Here is a 19,354-nt window from a genome sequence, read left to right as displayed (position 1 = left end):
CGCTCATTTCCTCAGAATCCTTATCAACAGAAGTGAGATCCGCATCATATTTGGACTTCTTCACACAACAAACAAACTACTGTGAAACTTGCTGTCAACGCGCAGACTGGACTGCCTCAGGGACTGACATGGGAAAGGTCTGAAACAAGTTCCTCACTCCTCCTTCATAGAGAATTATTCACCACTGCTCTTATCCCTCCTATCTTCTACAGCAAGCCCCCATGCCCACCCATGCCTGCTGTACAATGTATCCCCCTGGCTGAAGCCAGGACAACACTGTGTGTTGAGGAGGTGGTGGAATATGCCAGCCACTGCAGGCTGCTCTGTACACTCTGTTCTCAGGGCTGTTTGCTGTGCGGGCCGCAGGCTTCAGGCCTTTGAAGGGTTGAATACCATCTTTTGATTTACTATGGCTGATGGGGTATGGGAAAGCTTTACAACTGAAATACATAGAAGAGTTAAAAAAATAATAATAATTAAAAAAAAAAAAAAAACGAAAGAAAATAAAAAACAACACAGGAAAGACCTATATAACCACACAAATGATAACAAGTAATCAAATGGAATAGATCGAAGAAGAAAGAGACAATTCTTAGTAATAGTTTTAAATGACTTATAAGAAAAGCACAATTATATAACTCACCACTCAAAACAGTCTCTGTTTACACACGCATGTCATTGGTTGTCATTGGCTCAGGAGGATGGTGACATGCAGCTAGTCAGCACCAAGCATGATCAGCTTCAGAGGGTGTTCCTAACACTTCTCACCAGTAAGAGGATTTTGGCAGGAGTAAATGATGAAGACTTGGTTCTTATTTGTAACATTTTGGCTATAATCAGTCTCCTTAAAGAGTCAGGTGTGACTTCCAATAAACAACAGAATTTAAGTGGCTCTGTTAAGGTCACTCCTCCTTAAACTCTCTTTCTCCAACAGCAAGGTAACATTGCTGTTTTGAAGGCAGAAAGTCCCAACTAAAGGAAAATACCTTAGATTTGCAGCACTTCTTTGCATAATATCTCAGCACTCTTACAACAAGTTGAAACAGCGAGAGATCAGTGTCAGTGCTGTTTCTGTTTGAGAAACTACTATCATAGTTGAAACTGACCTATTTCTTCTGCCCGCTACTTGCTGAGTACACATCTGTTCCTAAGCTATCTGGACACTCAGTGGTGATTTAAACTTTTCCAATTGAGCTAAGAAGAGCAAGCATATGTATTCCAAACAAAACCATACCACATAGGTTTTCTTTCATTTGTTTGCTTTTGCCTTTTTCATTTTATTTTCTTTTCATAACATGAGTTTCCATAACCCTTTGGACAGATACTATTATTAATAAATATGAACTGGCTTAAATGCATCTTCTCTTCTTTATTCTCCTAACCCAAAAGCTACAGTCTTATATGAGATTAAAAGCAAAAAAAAACAAAACAAAACAAACAAACAAAAAAAAAAAACCCAAAAAACTACATGTAAGTTTTTAAAACAAGCTGGCCAGTTACTGGACAACATATTTCCCAGGTAAGGATAAGAAACCTTAAAATCATCCCTCAAGCTCAACTGGGCACAGAAAGTCCTTGATAAATTTATAATATCTACCTAGGATATGAGCTTAAAAACAAGAGCCATTACTACAGGTATGGGTAGAAAAACACTGCTGCACTCTACAAAATCACTACACAGTTTGCTCCTGATATCAGCATAGTGGGACTTTCATGATGCTAATGTTATTAGCTCAAAATAATGTGGAAGCTTGCTCCTGTGGGGTTTGGAATTTTGAAAACTGGCACAAGATTTTGCAGACCTTGAACATCTTTACATAAAGTACCCTGGACTTCACATTTTCCATAATCATTATACATGATAGTTCTGCCTTTTGATCCAGAATCTCTTCTTAATTATATTGTGGGATTGACATGAAGCAACAAGTTGCATCAGTGCAAATGAAAGTAAACTTCACCTCCTGTGCTTATGTTCTTTAAAAAGGAGGCTACTTGTCATTCACTGGTAAGAAAGTGGATAATCAAACAGCTCATTCATTGCCTCTCAAAATTTTTCACTGTTATTATTGTTGAATTTGTTTCTAATAGTCTTTTATTGTTTTCTGTGACTCTAAGGAGACAGAACAACCTTTTGGGATGGGGGGATGCACTTTCATTACTGTTGCCTTTATTTTGTCAAAGAAACTATCAAAAAATACAGGCTTTTTTCCTAGATATTAAAAGCTCTAAAGGCTGAAAGATAAACTAATTATGAAATAGAAATAAATTGTAGTTCAGCAAAATAGAATATTTAAGATCAATTTGTAGCAAACGTCAAATTCTGTAAAAGGTTTAGGATTCACAAGACTTCTGCTTGCCACCGTATCCATTTTGCTTAATTCTCACATTTGGCTTTGACTGTTTTGAGTGATGCTGTATGAATGAGGGATGTAACTGATCAAAAGATGGACCAAGCAGCATGTCTCACACAGAGCTCACCAGTCCCAGACCAAGAAAGGAAACTTAAAAACTTAAGTCTTTAAAACCAACACTGTTCATAACAAAGAACTAACAGCAAATCTCCATGCAGCAATGCCTCCACAATAGAATATAATTATGAAGGTCTCAGCAGCTATTTTAGTGATCAATCCAATCCAATCAAACCAACAGAAATTAAACAAAATAATCTTAAAAACCACTAACCACAAGCCCAAACTAAGAGTGAAGGCAGTGGGAGGTTTTTATACGATACCTAAGTTGACCATTAGTTTGACACGGCCTCCATCCAGCTCCAGACGCAGAGTGTCAGCAGAATCTCGTGAGGTGGTTGCCATCAACAGCCCATAGGCACGCTGGGACATGAAACGGAAGGACACATCTTCTGCCTCAGTATGCATGACCATGGGCATGATGATCTTCATGTACATGCTGCCATCATAGCTCAAGATAGAGGCCTCTGTAAGGAATCAGTAAATAATTTCAAAAAGATGAAAATAAGTTACACTTCTACATGATCTCCACCCCTGAGGAAACCTGACATCTATTACAGAGCACTCTGTTTACAATTGCCACACACTCCAGGAACAGCACATCATTCTGGGTAGAACAGAGCTACTGTTCAGCTGCGTCCAGCAACTCTACATAACAAGTATAAGCAGGAAAAATAAAGATAAGTGTGTTAGCTTTGGGCCCTTTTGAGATAATGAGATAGGACAGACTCCATTTTTCACATCTTCCAGAAAATGCAATCTTCTCCATTAATTCAGCCTATTCTAGCACTTCCTGGAGTGAACAGTTCAAACACTGCTCCTAAGGCATTCAGTCTTGCCTTAGAAAATGCAATCTCTATTTCTGGTGCACTTAAAAGTTGTTGCTTATTCAGCGAGGAATTTCATTCCATTGTTGGGACTTTGAAGGAAAAGAGAAACCATATACAGTTATAGTCTGTGGCTACACAGTCCATCAACAATCAATCTTGCATGCAAACCTTGGACAATGGTAGCATCTAGAAAGCTGCTCATGGCCTAAATAGGCAAATCAGACAAGAGGTATACAAAACAAGCAAGAGAGAATTAAGTCCTGTATTTGTTCCATTGTTTCTGGAAGTGGAATTTCATTTATCAAATTAAGCAAGCCTAGCTGTTAAATATGAATTATCATTAATACAGGACCTATAAAGTTCTCCAGCGGACAGAATTTATTTTAGAGAAGTGAAAAAAAAAAACATAATTAGAACTAGCACAATGAAAAGGAACATACAACATCTAAAGCAGGAAAGTGAAAATATGTTTCCGAAATTTAAGTTAGACTAAGAAGAGCTTCTACAGGTACACTTTATTCAAGAATAATCATAGAATCACAAAATCATAGAATCACAAGGTTGGAAACGACCTGTAAGATCATCTAGTCCAACAGTCTTCTCATTACCATTGCTACCACAAACTAAACCATCTCTTGTAGCTCCTCATCCAGGCGCCTCTGCCACCACCTCCCTTGGCAGTCCATTCCAATGCCTGACCACTGCCTGAGAGAAAAAGTTCTTCCTCATGTCTAACCTAAACCTCCTCCAGTACAACTTGCGGCCATTTCCCCAGGTCCTGTTCATTGCCTGGGAGAAGAGGCCAAACCCCTCTTCACCACAACTTCCCTTCAAGAAGTTGTAGAGTGCAAAAATGAAACGTTGGTCATAGGAAATGCTATTTAATATTGAGTTCATAGATCCACCCTACTTGTAATCATTTGATCTTTTTTCAGAGTTCTGTTGTAATCTGGCAGACAAATATCTGCAAGCATGAACAGGTTTCCTAACAGTTTTTCCCACACCAGATTTGTACTGTTTTGAAGGAGCTTTTCTTCCTCCTTACTAACAGTCTTTCTGGAACTCTGCTGTCACAACTGGTGGCAGTGCAATGCAAATGATGAAAAGAACAAATCAAAATCCACATCAAGTTTAAGTGTAATTCAAACACTGGAAATGGCAGGAGATCAAGGCAGAACAAAAGGCAGGAGCGTGGGAGGGAAAAAAGGAATGATATTACGTTTTTCTGTCCCCTCCGAAGAAGATATCAAAGAAAATTGAGTCTAGTGGGAAAGGAGTTCCAGTACTTAATGCTCTCCATTTGTTCAGGACTTTGCCTGTGAAAACCAAAAGTCTTCTTTGAAGGGGTAAAGTCTTGTGAAAGAAGTGCAGCAACCAGTACGGCATGGCAATCATTGTTTCAGTCTGTGCATATGCTCTAAAGCACTTCTACCAGCAAAATTTACAAATCTGCATAAATATATTAATGTATGAATCAGAGCATCCCTTTTCCCCAGAACCATTTCCTCCCAAAGGCAGATAAGTAGATTACTCCATGTAGGACTTTTACAACAAAGCTATGAATAAAAATCCCAGAAGTAGAAAAAAAAAGACTGATTTAAACTCCCTAGACACATGAAGGGATTACTCTGTATAGCACTCTTACCGAGATTCTCACCAGCCTCCCTACCTACACAAGAAAAGAAAACACAGTACCAACTGAAACAACAAATATTTGGAATATAGATGTTCTTCTTAGACATCTTCATTTTTCACATCATCAGCTGACCCCCTCATGCTGATGGGACTGGAACTTTTAGAAGAAAACAATAAGCTTATTAGAGCTAACTCTTATAGTCCTCTCAAGGCCTGAATGTTTGGTGCTAGAGTAAGAGAGTTGGACAGGAAAGTAAAGAACATGTCAAGTTCTTCCAAGTCCATGCTGGAAAGGATCCACAGTGGCTAGAAATAGTAATGCAGTGTAGTAATAAATATGCAAAATAAGTGGTAAACAATTATATGGTTATGAAACATTTGACGGGGATCACTGTGGTTGGGTGCAGCACTGGTGCAGCAACCCATCATACTAATATACATCATGCAGCACCTCCGCTGGTCATGGGACATACAAGCTCATTAAAAAGAAAACTTCTCTATGAGCACCATTAAAAAATTACAGTTGTGAACAACATCTTTATTCACAAGTGTTCTGAGCTGCATTCTCCACATACTGTCATGGTCTGTACGCGCAAAGTGCTTTACATGCAACGCCCAATCAGCCATACATACACCTTCTGGGCACCAGCTGTCAGTGTTGCCCAGGAAACTCACATCTTTACTTGGCCAAGAAACAGTCGGAACGAGCTGTAAAGAAAGATTTTTATTTCAAGGTGGGGGGGGTTTCCTACTTTTCAAAGTGCAATTCTATTCCCCCTCACGCCTACAACTCTTTCTTGCCACCCACAGCTGCAAGCTGGAACCAAATGTACTGTACACTATACATATACTCAAAGTCAATGCATATGTACACACAAACCCCTCCTTGCTCTCTCACCTCTCTGTGTGGATTGTATTAGAAAATGCAGTCAAGCATGAAATGGCTCTTTTGATGCCTTCAGCTCAGATGTGCCTTGCATGAAAAAGTTGTGTGCCCTCACACCAGAGTAGCTGTGGTAAAGGAATTGGAGAGTATCAGGACCACGAGTGGGGGTCGCTGACACAACACCTCAGCTCTGCTGCTTTCTTGTTCACCAAGCCATGCCATGGGTACTTTGGAAATATACATGCTTTTTTTTTTTTCTGCAGACACTGTAAAACAACAAATCAAAAGACTGGTAATAATGACTTTCTTCCCTTCTAAAACAATGCATTTGTGCCCTTCAGGTCCACTGATTCCATTGACAGAAAATTACTGTCCACAGACAAGAAATGTGAACTGTTATTATATTTGTGTAAGACTAATATGAAGAACACCCATAATTGCTGAAGATGGCACAAAAATCTAGAACCTAATGTTTTGAATAGTTTCTGAATTAAAATCTGAACTCAAAAATGTCAGAGAAAAAAAAAAAAAGAAAGCCACTGATGCCTAAATTAACCCCAAATTCAAATTCTATAAGCATGGCTTGTACTTGGAATGAATTACACAGTGAGATAAAGCAGGAGGAGCCCCCAGGGAAAAATGTAATGTAGGAGGCAAAAAAAAGATCTCACACTGAGCAAAATCTTTCCTTCCCACCTCCTGAACTCCTTGCTTGTTCTTCTAGGTATCCTTTCCTAAACCCTGCCCATAGCATTCTGTGTATGGAATGCAGAGGACCTAAGGGTTCTCAGCATAGTTCCAGTCACCATACTAACAGCCATGTCAGTTTAGAATTAATAGAGACAAACCAGACAGAGGAAAGCTGAAAGTAAATTTCCAATTGGAATCGATAATCAAAATTAATTTAAAAATCAAGACAGTGTTTCAGTTGATATTCAGTAGTACCCTAAATCAGGTATTACTTCAGTTTCAGTTAATGTCTCTTCTCTGATATAAATATAGCACTGCACTGAATCCTTGCAAATGTTATGCAGATAAAATCAAATAGCCTGAAATAGTTGAAACAGCTTCTATGCAACCATGTGAGATGATGACCTTCTGCCCTTGTGTGTGCCCTCTGCTGACCTGAGCCTGTCCCAGTTTAGAGTACCTAAGCACTTGACATCTTCTAAATCTAAGAAATTTCATTCTCACCTTAAAGTCTTCACCATCTGAAGTATCTGTAAGCTTTTTCAGCACACTTCCTTGCAAGCAGAGCTTTCCCTCTAACTGTAAGAACAGTCCTTCAGAGGGAGGTATTGCTTAGTAGCAATCACAGAAATAAATCATATCTCCTTGTCCTAACAGCAGTCCGCAAAACACAAGGATGGCACATTATCGCTAAGCAACACATACAGAAAATCTGCTGACGATTGAATGTAACCTGGCAACAACTAGGTGACCTCAGTTCTCCTGTGCTGGCAACTTTTGCCTGAAAACAGGCATCCATTTGATTGTCTTTAGTCAACTGCAGCAAAGGGATTGTAACACTTCTGTACAGCACCATGAATACAAGCAGCAGTTAGTTAATCAAGTTAAAATATAAGCACATAGTTATTCAAGTTAAAATATATGCACATTCCTTCCACCTGTCTACTTTCAGGGTAGCCATTATATTTGGAGCAATGTGCAGCACAAAAGATTTCACCCATGTTGCAGGGACCTGCACTGTAGACAAAAAGATCTAGAGTTGCATTTACCAGATCTCAAAGCCAGAAGCTGCACCGCTATTCGCTTGGAGATGGAAAGAGGAAGAAACCAGGTGCTAGTTCAAAACTGCCCTGACATAATGCCAGAGATCTGTGAAAATCGATATGTTATTAGGAGCAATTAGCTTCCCAGTCTTGTGCTCTGAGACCCTGCCAGCTTTAATTTTGCACTTACCATCCAAAGGAGCAATTTACTGCTGCTTCACCACAAAGCTCTGCATAAGCATTCTAGGGAGGTTGCAACAGACATATTCTTGCAATACAGAGACAGAAAAATATTCAATATCTCTTCGTGATCTTGGTTTCTAACCTTTCTCCTGTATTAATCTCCATTCTTTTTGGCTTTCCATCCTTTTCAGCTTTCCCATAGTGCCTTGTTCTTCCTTGTGGTTTCTCCCTTGTCTCCCAGACTACAAAAGAGCTTTCTTTTTTCTGGAAGTCTCCAAAAAGATGACGAAAGAATAAGGAAAAAACACCTCTTTATTAAAAGTTCAGCTGAAGTGATTAATGACAGTAAACCAGGGCACACTGTGCATTCCTCATACATTTCCATTTGGGAGAATCAGCCGTTCCTCCCCATTCCCACTGAGCAGGGCTTCTAGAGAAAAGCATTAGCAGTTGGAGATGCATAATAGCAAGGACCAAGAGTTCAAAACTACAGGAAATACAGACTACACAATACCACTTTCCTGCAAAAATTCAAATATCCTTCAAGATTTCCTTTAAGAAAGAGAGCCAGAGCTTTCTATCCACAAGCCAGAAAAAGCTTTCCAGTGAGTATGCAGCACATCTCTTTCCATTCCCATGCAAACATCAGTCTTTTCATACACCTGCTAGGAGACACATGGCCACAAATAAAAACAGCCTTGATTATTCGAAAATCAACATAATACTTAAAAACAACAACAAACCCACACAACTGAAAGAAAAGAAGGCCTAAAACCCTACAATTCTCAATCCTGTCTAAGTAGATTCCATACAGACAAGTTTCAACGAGCCAAGCCTTTGGACTGAGGATGTACATCCTTGAATGACCCAGGGGATGCATGTTTACACCTGGCATAATTTGGACTAAGCTACAACAAAGTTTGCGTCACGTGGATTTTAAAATACAAGTGAGCTATAAAAAATGAACAGTTGAAAACATCTCTTTATAAATCATTTTTACACTGGAAAAATTTCTTCTGTATTTCAAGGTAAATGCATATTTTACCTGCTCTTACTGCTAGAATTGCAGAACCAGGAGCACCAGGAGAGAATGGTGCTATCTACAGAACATACAGCTGTGCTTGAATCACCCTTAAGACTGAACCTACATGCTATCCATACCCACTTGTAAAAGCAGCATAGCATTCAGTCAGTCTCTTGGTGCCAGCATATTGAGTGGGGCGTCCTGAGCAGGCTTGCCAGATGGCTGCCCTGCCACACTGCTGACTCAGTGCCTGCTGGTCATCCACAAGGAAGCCACAGTTTTTACAAGTTGGTAGGTCAAGAAGCAGGACTCAGTTACAGCTACTCACAACCACTCATCTCCAATGGGAGATCATTAAGCCAGAGAAAAAGCTAGCCAAGATCTGTCCACAAACTTTTCCGTTAACCTCTAGCAGGTCCCATCTGTTTCATCAGATGGAAAGAAAGACTTACAGAAGCATCCCTGTATACTCACAGAAAACACAGGGAGGTACAGAGATTCTGGGGGCCTAACCCAACTGCTCAAACTGCTCAAACACTGCACCAAGAACAGGAAGAGTTTCGACTTAGTTCAGTGTCAAGAAAAACATTTTTAGTTGTATCTTACAAACTTCAAGGAAATTACGTTAACAGACATTCCCATTCAGCAAAAAGCACAATAAATTACCATCATCCAAAACAATCACCAACATGCACAAAAAAGCAAGGCTTGATCCCACAGCTGCAAGGTTTGTTTCCTCAAAAACAAAGTGCAGGAGCTTATTTAAAGTATGCAGCCTACCTGCATAATAGATTAAGAAAGAAAACAGAGTTTTGCCTAGGTGGAAACAATGGAAGTTTGGGGAGCAAGAATATAAGATTTAGGTTGCAATCTTACTATGACACAAGAGTTAATGCTCCTATTTTTGTGGAAAAAAATGTAATGGGAATTTATATGCTCACAGGCAGCTATGACTTTGGATGTCACATAGAGGTAGGAGCAGGGTTTCTCCCTGGAAGCCAGGAGCCACGCGAAACCTGACAGGCCTGCAGATGGTGGCCAGGTCCAATCAAGGCAACATCATTGCCATATGGGAGGTCCAAGGTCAAGTTGGGAGGTCTATCAGCTAGTCAGACCCAGGCTCAAGTACAGTGATCACTGGGCAGGGCAACAGTGAGAGGGCAAGGACAAGAGCAAAGCTGAGCAGGCCCACAGCTGCAGGGGCAGAGTGGCAGGAGCTGGAGTCCTGCAGTGTCCTCCCTGAGGCTGGGGCTGATAGCTCTGAGGCCAACGTTTGGCCTTGAGCCTGTGCAGGGTGTGGGAAGCTCTGAGGGACTGAAACAGTGCCATGGCAGGGTAGCAGAGGCACCGGGGCAGGCAGACCCCAGGGGTGCCTTCAGCAGGGCTCTGGTGGTGGGGAGCCAGCAGTGCTTTAGTCCTTTTCCTCCCCTTGCCCAGAAAAGAAGCCCATGTCTGCTATATGCGCAACAACACTTTTTCCTGCAAACTGCGTTTTTCTTGAATGCCTCCCATGAAAGTGCCACAGATCTCACCCCATCTAGCCCATCAAACAGGAATGAATAACTAGAAGGGATGTAAATGCAATTCACCAGCATTTGCAAGGACAGTAACAGAAAACAAAACAAAATATTCACCTAAAGGGAACCATTAGAAATAAGATGAAGTTTTATTAGTCTAGCAAAATTCACTGCAAATAGTACCACTAATCACCAACTGTAGGTTTATTGCACTAGCAAGAACAAAGCTGTTCTGCTTTAAAGATTCCAGCCTGCCAAGATGTCAATAGCATTTGCATTAGCTATTATGCATTGAAAATTCATGAAGATAAAGCAGTTGTTAGAGCCATAACACCAGAATTGTAAGGAACCTGGACTGTTTTTTCTGGTGCATAACTACCTCATAGATCAAAGTATTTTTGTAACATTAATCCCAATTTCTCTTTTCTTCAAATAAAGATGATCACTTATTTTCCTAGTCTACTTTCCTATCTTTCCACTTTACAGTAGATATCTATCTACTTTACAGAAGGACCTTCATACACTGAAGCTCTGCATACCATTGCTCCCAACTCCTCTAAAGTAAATCCCATTCACTCAACAACTTCCAGTTTTTATTTTCTGTAAGTTGCCTCTTCTGTTTTCCAGTATCTCTGAATTGTATATTACTGTCTTAAACTTAAAAGCCCCAAATTTGAATAGTGCATGTCAGTTAAGACCAAATAAGCACAAAAAGTAGAATAATTACATAAGACAGCCTTATCAGTACAATGTGTACAAAATATTTCCAAATGAGCAGCAAACAAGAGAGATAACAGAGCAAGCTTCAAGGCATTCATCACATTTTCAGGGATGCAAGAATACTGGTGGAGCAGTAATAATAATTGTCACTTATAAGGCCATAGCTACAGACAAAAATTGCTAGCAAATGGTTTCATAGACCAGATGACATCTGGATGAATATTTTTCATCAAATGTGTCTTTTCAAAACCTTGCAAAATGTATTGCACAGCATTATTTGAAACATTTCAAGACTTTCAACAAACACTTAAGTCTGAAAATAGCCTAGAAATGCTGCTGGGATAAAATAAAATAAGAAGTTCCTGAAGAACATCTGAACTACAAACCAAACCTATTTATTTACCTTGAAAGTCAGAATAGAATAAACATCCTATTTACCATTTCCTTTGCAATACCACTATCTCCTCCCTGTTTCAGTATATTATTTATTTCCTGTTTCCTAAGTTCTTTTTTCCAAACACAAGCAAAAACATCAAATTACTGTAGGAAAAATTGTTACCTATGTATCAATAAAATGGAAGTAGAAGAGGTAAAAAAGGCAAATTAACAGCCCCAAGGTGTATCAAGGTGCAGGGTTTAGCACAAGTACTCTAATAAACTCTCTTCAGAGAAAAAAATTAGCTCAGTTGATAAAGTTAAGACATCTAAATGACTGCAACAGCAGAAATTCTGATATTTATTTTTTTTCAGAACTACCCCAAATTTTTTACATGAATCCAAAATGAACCACGTGCTTTTCTAACTTAGTACTAAAATGAGGTTGTGTAATACCCACATTGAGTAAAGTACTCTGATAATCTTTAGCTCAAAGTGGATAAAATCTCAAGAATCTAAGTAAACCTGTGAAACTCCCATCATTACAAAGGAAAATCCCATCAGGTATTCAATCACCTACAACAAAAAGTTCGGGAGAGACATTCTAAATTTTAAATTGATCCTGAGAAGACATATGTGGAGACGGGATTATAAAACCCCCTCTACTACTAGACCTCAAAAGGCTTGGCACTCTGGGTCCTCACTTTGATGTAACTTCTATAATGAACCAGCCTTTCAGCTCCTGATGCAAATTAGTGACTATCATATAGAGAAGACTCTACCAATTTCCACGAGCATCGGGATTGTTATGTGCTTTCTCTCCTCCTGCCATGGTCACACACAGAAGAGAAGCTAACTATGGGGGTGAGGCATTGTCATGTAGTGAGTTAACAGCAAACAAACAAACAACCTTAATTCATAATGAAATGTAAATGTTATCTGATAAACTTCACCTCTCCCTTCTTCAGGCTGCAAATGTGTAATCTGGGCCGTGGAGGAGCTGAAACAACACTGAGCAGCATAGTGGAAATATTTGCAGACAGAGACTGTAGCTTGTAAATGTTAGTGCTAGCCCTGGGAGGTGAAGAGTGAGAGGCTGTATTGCCATACTGAAGATTGGCAGAGACGCGGGGGAACCAAGGAGAAGTACATGAGCTCTTCAAGCTTACTCCAAATGTCACTCTAACATTTACAAAGCTGTGTGCAACTGTTTGGGAAGAAATTTCTTGCAAGAAGGTTTAGAACAGAAGGATTGTTCTTCAAAGACTAGGAGTGTAGTGGGGTAAGTGTAAGGAAATCTGCTGCTAGAATGAGGGTCTGAGAGTTTACATTACATGAGTGACAGGGTTTAGAAAATTATGTGACTTCTCTTTAGTTCCAACAGCTCTAAGTCCTCTTTCACAGTACTGTCAAGCTTCTTGAAGCGCATGATCACTGTGTTTTCAGTATGTTCACAAAGAAAAAGGGATTACAGTGAACATGCAGCTTGCCTCATCTCAGAGGTATGCAGTGTAAGAAAAAGGCAGAGGATGATTTGTAGTAAGGGGAATTACAGAAAATTAAAAGGAAAAAATTACACATGGAAGGTGATTAAACACTAGGGAAGGCTGTGGAAATTCCACCCTGGAAATTTTCAAAACTCTGAAGAGCTGAAGACCTGAACAACCTATTCTACTTTTGATGCTGGCCCTACTTCAAATAGGCAATTGCAATTGGCTTCCAGAAATCCCTTTTAACTAGGGTTATTCTATGGCAAGTGCCACAATGCATTGATTTTACTGGACACTGAAATGTTTCAGACATCATAGTACACCTGCAAATTGCTGCTGACCCCTGAGCTGGAAAAGATTTTGCCTCCTGTATTATAATATTAATGGCAATAATGCTTACAGCATGTTGTCATGACTGGAGAAACAGAAGATTCGAAGAAACAGGAGATTCAAAACGTGGTTCTTTTGCAGGCACTCTGGATCCTTGGGTAAATATTTACCCCTGCTGAATTATCTCATCAGAATTACAGTCAGAAGCATACTATGGCAGACTAACATAATCCACCTGTGCCTTCTGTCCTTTTGCCCACAAGCTGGTATGCTTTCACTGAACAAACTGTCAGCATCTCACACTGGCTCCTGAATCTCAGGTGAAACTTAAGAGGCTTAATTTTCCACATGAGGATTCTATGGGTCGCTCACAGTACTCAACTTATTTTCCCCAAATTTCCAGGAGGTATGGACTCTGCTATAAAATCCGTAGATCTGGGAAACCCACTAGAAGGACTGTTATCATTAGCCTATCATCTTTGGAAAGGAAAGCTATGGTATGAACTAAATGTGTTACTTCTTGTAAAAGAACAGTTAACCTCCCCTCAGTTGTGACTTTCGAAAATTATATTTTGCCTTTGGCTGTTGGCTTAAGCAATGTGCACATCATAAACCAAACAAAATTCCATTTTCTTTCTTCCTTTTTTTCATCTGACAGCCAGTAAACCTCGAACTTGGGCAAGTCATGGAAGAAGTGCTTCAAAAGGAAACTGAATAGAGGGAAAACATGGGTCTATAAACCATAGACTAAACTTGTACACCAAAATCGCACACCACAGTGTTTTTGAAAATGTAATTATTCTTCAACCTAGGAAATCTCAAATTTAAGAGGGCCCAGAAGTGAGAGGTCAAGGACAGCCATGCTGAATATACATAGGCTGATGATCAGAGTAACTACTTATAACTAATGTAAGGCCAACAGCTTAGTAGGAAGAGGAGCTTCACAGCACTCAAAAGGGCTGGCAGTAGGTCATCTCTGGAGAAAGCTCACTACAACAGAGCAGGTAGCAATTAGAAGGGTAACATTTAATATGGGATTTCAGACTAAATCTTCCAAACTTGAAACAGAAGATAAAATAAACAGCATTTATAATAGCAGAACCTGTAGAAAGGTCCTTTCAGAGTCTTCTTATCTATTACAGAGCTGCTGCTTTCCCTAAAAACATTTGCAGAGCCACCAGTCTAGGGCGGATGCCTGAGAGCAATGGTGCAGCACAGACAGTGCAGAAATGATGACACTAATTTACAGGGGTCCCACAGGCTCCATCCATTCCTATTCCTAATGAAGTCATCAGCAGAGATGCAATGGCCAGGGCTTCTTATCCAGCTAATTACAACTACTGGCCAATTATTACAACCATAATAAAGAGGAAAACAGAAGCAGAAACTAACAGTTGGCATGAGATGGCAGTTGATACTGCCAAGATCATGAAGGCCTAGGTAAGGGATGTAAGCATGTAAATTTCACTAGCAGATATGAGAAATTAAGTCCTACTTTCAAGCAAATAACAGGCACTGCCTTTTGAAAATATGATCTCCTGCAGACTGAATTCCCCTGTATGACTCTGGTACCTGCAAACAAATATGTTTATGTAGTAAAATATTTTAAATTTTAAAAGGGAACAAAAAAAGAGAATTGACATACGCATGTATGGTGCTTCTGTACTAATGGTAACTCAATTTACACAGAATTTCTTTGTTTGGACAGTTAGAGGAACTTCCATGAGATATTCCTCTCTGACTGCAAACACTATCAAATGCAGTTTGTTCTCTTACAAAACCAGCATTTCTTGGTAAGGACAGAGTTAGCAATTCATAGTCCAAAACACTGGCTATAATTATGCAAATTCATGTATTTATTCAACTGTTTACAAGCCTATCTCAAAATGCCTAGGGCTGTGGTGCAACATCTTTGAAGTGCATAGACTAGCATTCAGAGGATGAGTTTACATAGAATAGCAGCCAGTCCAAACCTTCCATCCAGAACTCAAAGATTTAAATGCATGGAGAAGGGAGTTCCAGTAACCTTTTTCTTCTTGCCTGAGCTCCTAGAGCCTGCAATGATTATAAAAGATGATAAATCCTACTTCTTGAGGAAGTTGTGAAGGTTCAGTCAGTGTCTGAGAATTTTCTGAGATCTTCAAGTCAAAAGAACTTTTGATGTATAAATTAAAACAGTAGCTGTGATCCTTAGCCCTTCATATTTGCTGTCGTGTTGCTCATTTCACGCACTTCAAAGCTCAGGATAGTTGTCAGAATACAATGAAGAGCGTCATGCTTCAAAAACACTAGCCTGATGCCAGTTAAGTAAAGATGAAACTACTTTAGCTGTTAGTGTTAGTGGACTTGCTGAGTTAGTTCCTGAGGGATGATGCTACTCTGAGTCAAAATAAGAGCAAATCTTGAAATCACCTGGTCTAGCATTGAATGGGGAGGAGATTCATGATCCTTGAGGTCCCTTCCAACCCTGGCCATTCTGTGATTCCGTGATCTTAGGCTGAAATGTAGCCAAGCTAGGGAATTATGTAATACAGTTGTTGCCAGAAGATTCTCAAATCATCATCTACAGTATCTTTAGCTTTGACTGAAATACAGGACCTTTCCTGCTCCTAACAGAAACTGCAAAACAGTCAAAAATCACCCTCCATATCAAGACATTCTCATTCTCTTACACATCTTCTCTTTACCTTAGTTTTCCATAGTTTCTGTGAGCTTTGATGCTGAATTACTTGGTATTTATCCTACCTAAAGCACTTCTGTCCACTGTAATAAGTCCAAAAGTACATTTACTCTCCAGATTGCAAGCAACTAACCAGATGTGATGTGTTTTGTTACAATATTTCTAATCCATTACATCAAATTATGCCAGGGAAAAGGGTTGTCACAGACCTGTAATTTGACTCAAATAAAAAATTCAGCATCTGCTTATCAGTGTCTGAGCCTCCTGCATGACGCCACTTTCAAAACAGCTTCTTCACTGAATGCTATGCAGCATACCTGCAGAAAATATTCTTCTTAGAAACTAACTTAGAAAATAACTCAGTAACAGCGTGGCAGACAAGAAAAAGCTTCATTTTGCCAGTGTTTTAAGGTTCTCTAGGTTCTGACACATACTTTTTACATCCTAAACCCAGAAGTCACAAAGACCAATATCAAGGAAGAATTGGTTTCCCCACACCACCAGCATTATTTACTGTTCAGAAGAACAGAAAAAACAATACAATCAATATCCTTATCCCAAGGGAGATGCTAAGGGAGATGTGCTTACTACTGTGTTTAGTAGAAAGAACAATTTGCATTCACCTAAAATATTCCCAAGACTCTAAAATGAAGGAAATATGGAACCAGGAGAGCAAACTGCAAAAGCTCTCCCATTTAGCTGAGTGGGATCACAGCTAAGATCAGGATGGATAAATCCATTTACTGGAAACTACCCACAAAGGTAATTTGATGCATAATTCTCTTGCAGTAGTTAGCTCTTGTTGGTATGAAGTACGCACCCAGTAAGAATTAACTCTGTAACAAGGGAAAAAAGAATGAATCCAAACAAAGAGAACAATCAAAGATGGAAGCTGGGATAAGTTTAGGGGATGGACAGACATGCATATTTAGTTCTGGAAACTTTAATGTTTTTATGTGCATTACTTCACCAAAACTCTAAAGAGGAATCAGAGAAAGTGAGATTATTAAAACAGAGACCAACACAATTTAACAAAGCATGGCAAAAGCAGATGGGAGCGTGGCTATCAGATTAACCTTGCATAAAAGCTGTTGCAAATCCATCATGAGGTTTTTCCGAGACAGCCTGATGAGAACTGGCCCTACCAGTAAATTGTGTTTACTTCAGAGATGAAATTTTTTTCTCTTCCCTCATTATACAAGGCTGAAAAGGGGGTAGGGGGGAGAGATTCTGACATTTTCTACTGCTTTAAATGTTATTTCTCTAGAGTGATAAAAGCTATTAATCATTACCAATGAAAAACTGTTGGGGGGGGGGGGGGGGGGGGCGGAAAAAAGTAATTACAACATCTGAAGGCAAAAAGTCATCTTGCAGCAAGCAACTTTATTTTTCCTTCTTCACTTTTTCCACAGTTTGCTGCTCTAGTGATACCTAACCCCTTTTTGTGGGCTTCCTACAGTCTACACCTCTACTGTTTCTGCACCTGTACAAAAGGGATGAGAAAGTTGGGCTGTGTCTCCAGAAAGACAACTTTCAGCAGTGAGAACAGCATACAGGGGCAGCTCAAGCAAACGAGCTAATTAGAGCAGATCAGAGCTACATTATTTACATACCTCTCATATCTATCCATATTTCAAAAGAGTTACACAATTCAACATGAAGACAACAGACACAAAAAGCTCTGTCTATAAAGATAGAGTGGTACAGGAAGCCCACAGCTGTTAATAGGGATGGAAACATGCTAGTGGAATTGCATGTGAAGTTGGTATCAAGCCTTAATGTCCCAGATGGCCCTTGCTTTGGCAAATATTCATGACCTCATCCAGAAGCCTTCTCACAAGAAATGTAAAGCTAAGTCAAAGCCAACATAAGAAAACAAACTTGTAATACAGAGGATCCTATACAATTTCAGAAATGATTTAGACAGAAAATACTTTATAACTACAGGAACAGTTTGAGCCTGAATGTAATAGCTGCCTACTGGGACAACTTCAGTTTGAAATTAAGCACATGAACTTCACCTGTCAGATTTCACCCTCCTACTGCTTATGGCTTCAAAATAAAAAATTTTTATTCCCCCTATCTTATATATTTTTCTTTTTCCTATTGCTGTGCAGAAAGCCTATACAAAGAACAGCAAAACTGGTCAGCTACTTGCACAAGACAAAAAACCAGCATGTCAGAAAATTCTCACCTGTAGGATGGAAATGAAACCTCATGATATTTTTCAAATCTCTTCTTCCAATTTCTAACCAACTTTTGAAAACAACAAAATAGAATATGCACAGTGCTGCCAAACACACTATATCATTATCTCAGCAGGAGTGAAGGGGCTGACTTTGCCATTACGGCAATTTTATAATGTAGGAAAAACACTCTGCATGATATTAAAGCAACAAGAGTCACACTTAATCACATTAAACCCTTTCGTCTAGGAATAGCATGGTTACACCTGCAGCCACTTGGCCATTTAGAGCATGTATATTTCTCTTAGCTCAACATTAACACCCCTCTGGTATCAGCTAGACTAAATATCATCTTCACGAAGGGAAGAACAAAACAGGAAAACATACCAAAATGAAGAGGGCAAAGCTCTCACTTTTCAAAAATTGAAAGATGAGCTCTGACCAACTAAGAATGTGACAGCTGTAGGTTTGATCAACCAGGAAAAATGAAATCTGTGCTACGCACCAGCAGATGCCATAAAAATCATACAAAATGTAGCCTTTTCCATCATGTGGCTTAACTTTGGAGACACTGCACCTTGAGATGAACAGCCTTTAAATCTTGTTCAGTATTTAGCACCTGGGATGCAACAGGAGTACTTTAAAACTGATGCTGATGAAAAAGCAGTCTCTCAACTCTAAGCTTTAATTCACATAATATTCTGCAATACGACTGTAATAAGGAGAAGGGATTGCAGCTGGACAACTTACACCAAGAAAGGAGAATTACCAACTGATTGCTCTCCATTGGGAACTTCAGAATGTGCACAGTTTTATCTACATATTGTCACTCAGAATTATGCCACTGCACTTCACAAAGGTGCCTATGGTGTGGAAGCTGGAGAGAGTTAAGACTTCCTCAGGTTTGGAAGGAAAAGAGGCAATTCCTCACTGGCAGTAAAACACACATTGACAGAATACAAGAATAAGTGAAACTGCCAACTAATGGTGAAACTGTAGCTTTGAAGCAGGCTTAGCACTCAGCACAAAAGGATACAAATGATGTTTTGACCAATGTCTTGAATGTGGATTGACAATTTTCTTCTTCAACAACATTAAATTATGTAGAGCTTCCTACAGCACTGGCTGCCAGTAAAGCAAAAGTTAAATGACAAAATATATCTTCATTAAGGTCGTTATTATTTTCTTAAACTGTCAGATGTGAGTCTCAGTTTGGTACCACAGATAAGAGAGTACACAAGGAAGAATACAATAATGCTCAAGTTCAGTCTTGGATTTCTGAGGAGTCATGATTATC

General features: G+C 39.4%; 1 protein-coding gene across 6 annotated transcripts in view; it reads right to left on the bottom strand.

The window, feature by feature from the left end:
- Positions 1-19,354, bottom strand: part of NRXN3 (neurexin 3) — a gene marked incomplete at both ends in the record, with an annotated part of 895,090 nt that overhangs the window by 617,923 nt on the left and 257,813 nt on the right. For all 6 annotated transcript variants that reach the window (XM_079537660.1, XM_079537661.1, XM_079537663.1 and 3 more), the window contains one exon: positions 2,732-2,935. In XM_079537660.1, the coding sequence (XP_079393786.1) occupies positions 2,732-2,935 (204 nt within the window). The remainder of the gene's footprint in view (positions 1-2,731; positions 2,936-19,354) is intronic.

Source organism: Tetrao urogallus (assembly GCF_951394365.1).
Source record: "Tetrao urogallus genome assembly, chromosome: 6".
Taxonomy (NCBI): domain Eukaryota; kingdom Metazoa; phylum Chordata; class Aves; order Galliformes; family Phasianidae; genus Tetrao; species Tetrao urogallus.
This window is presented reverse-complemented; position numbering and strand designations above follow the sequence as displayed.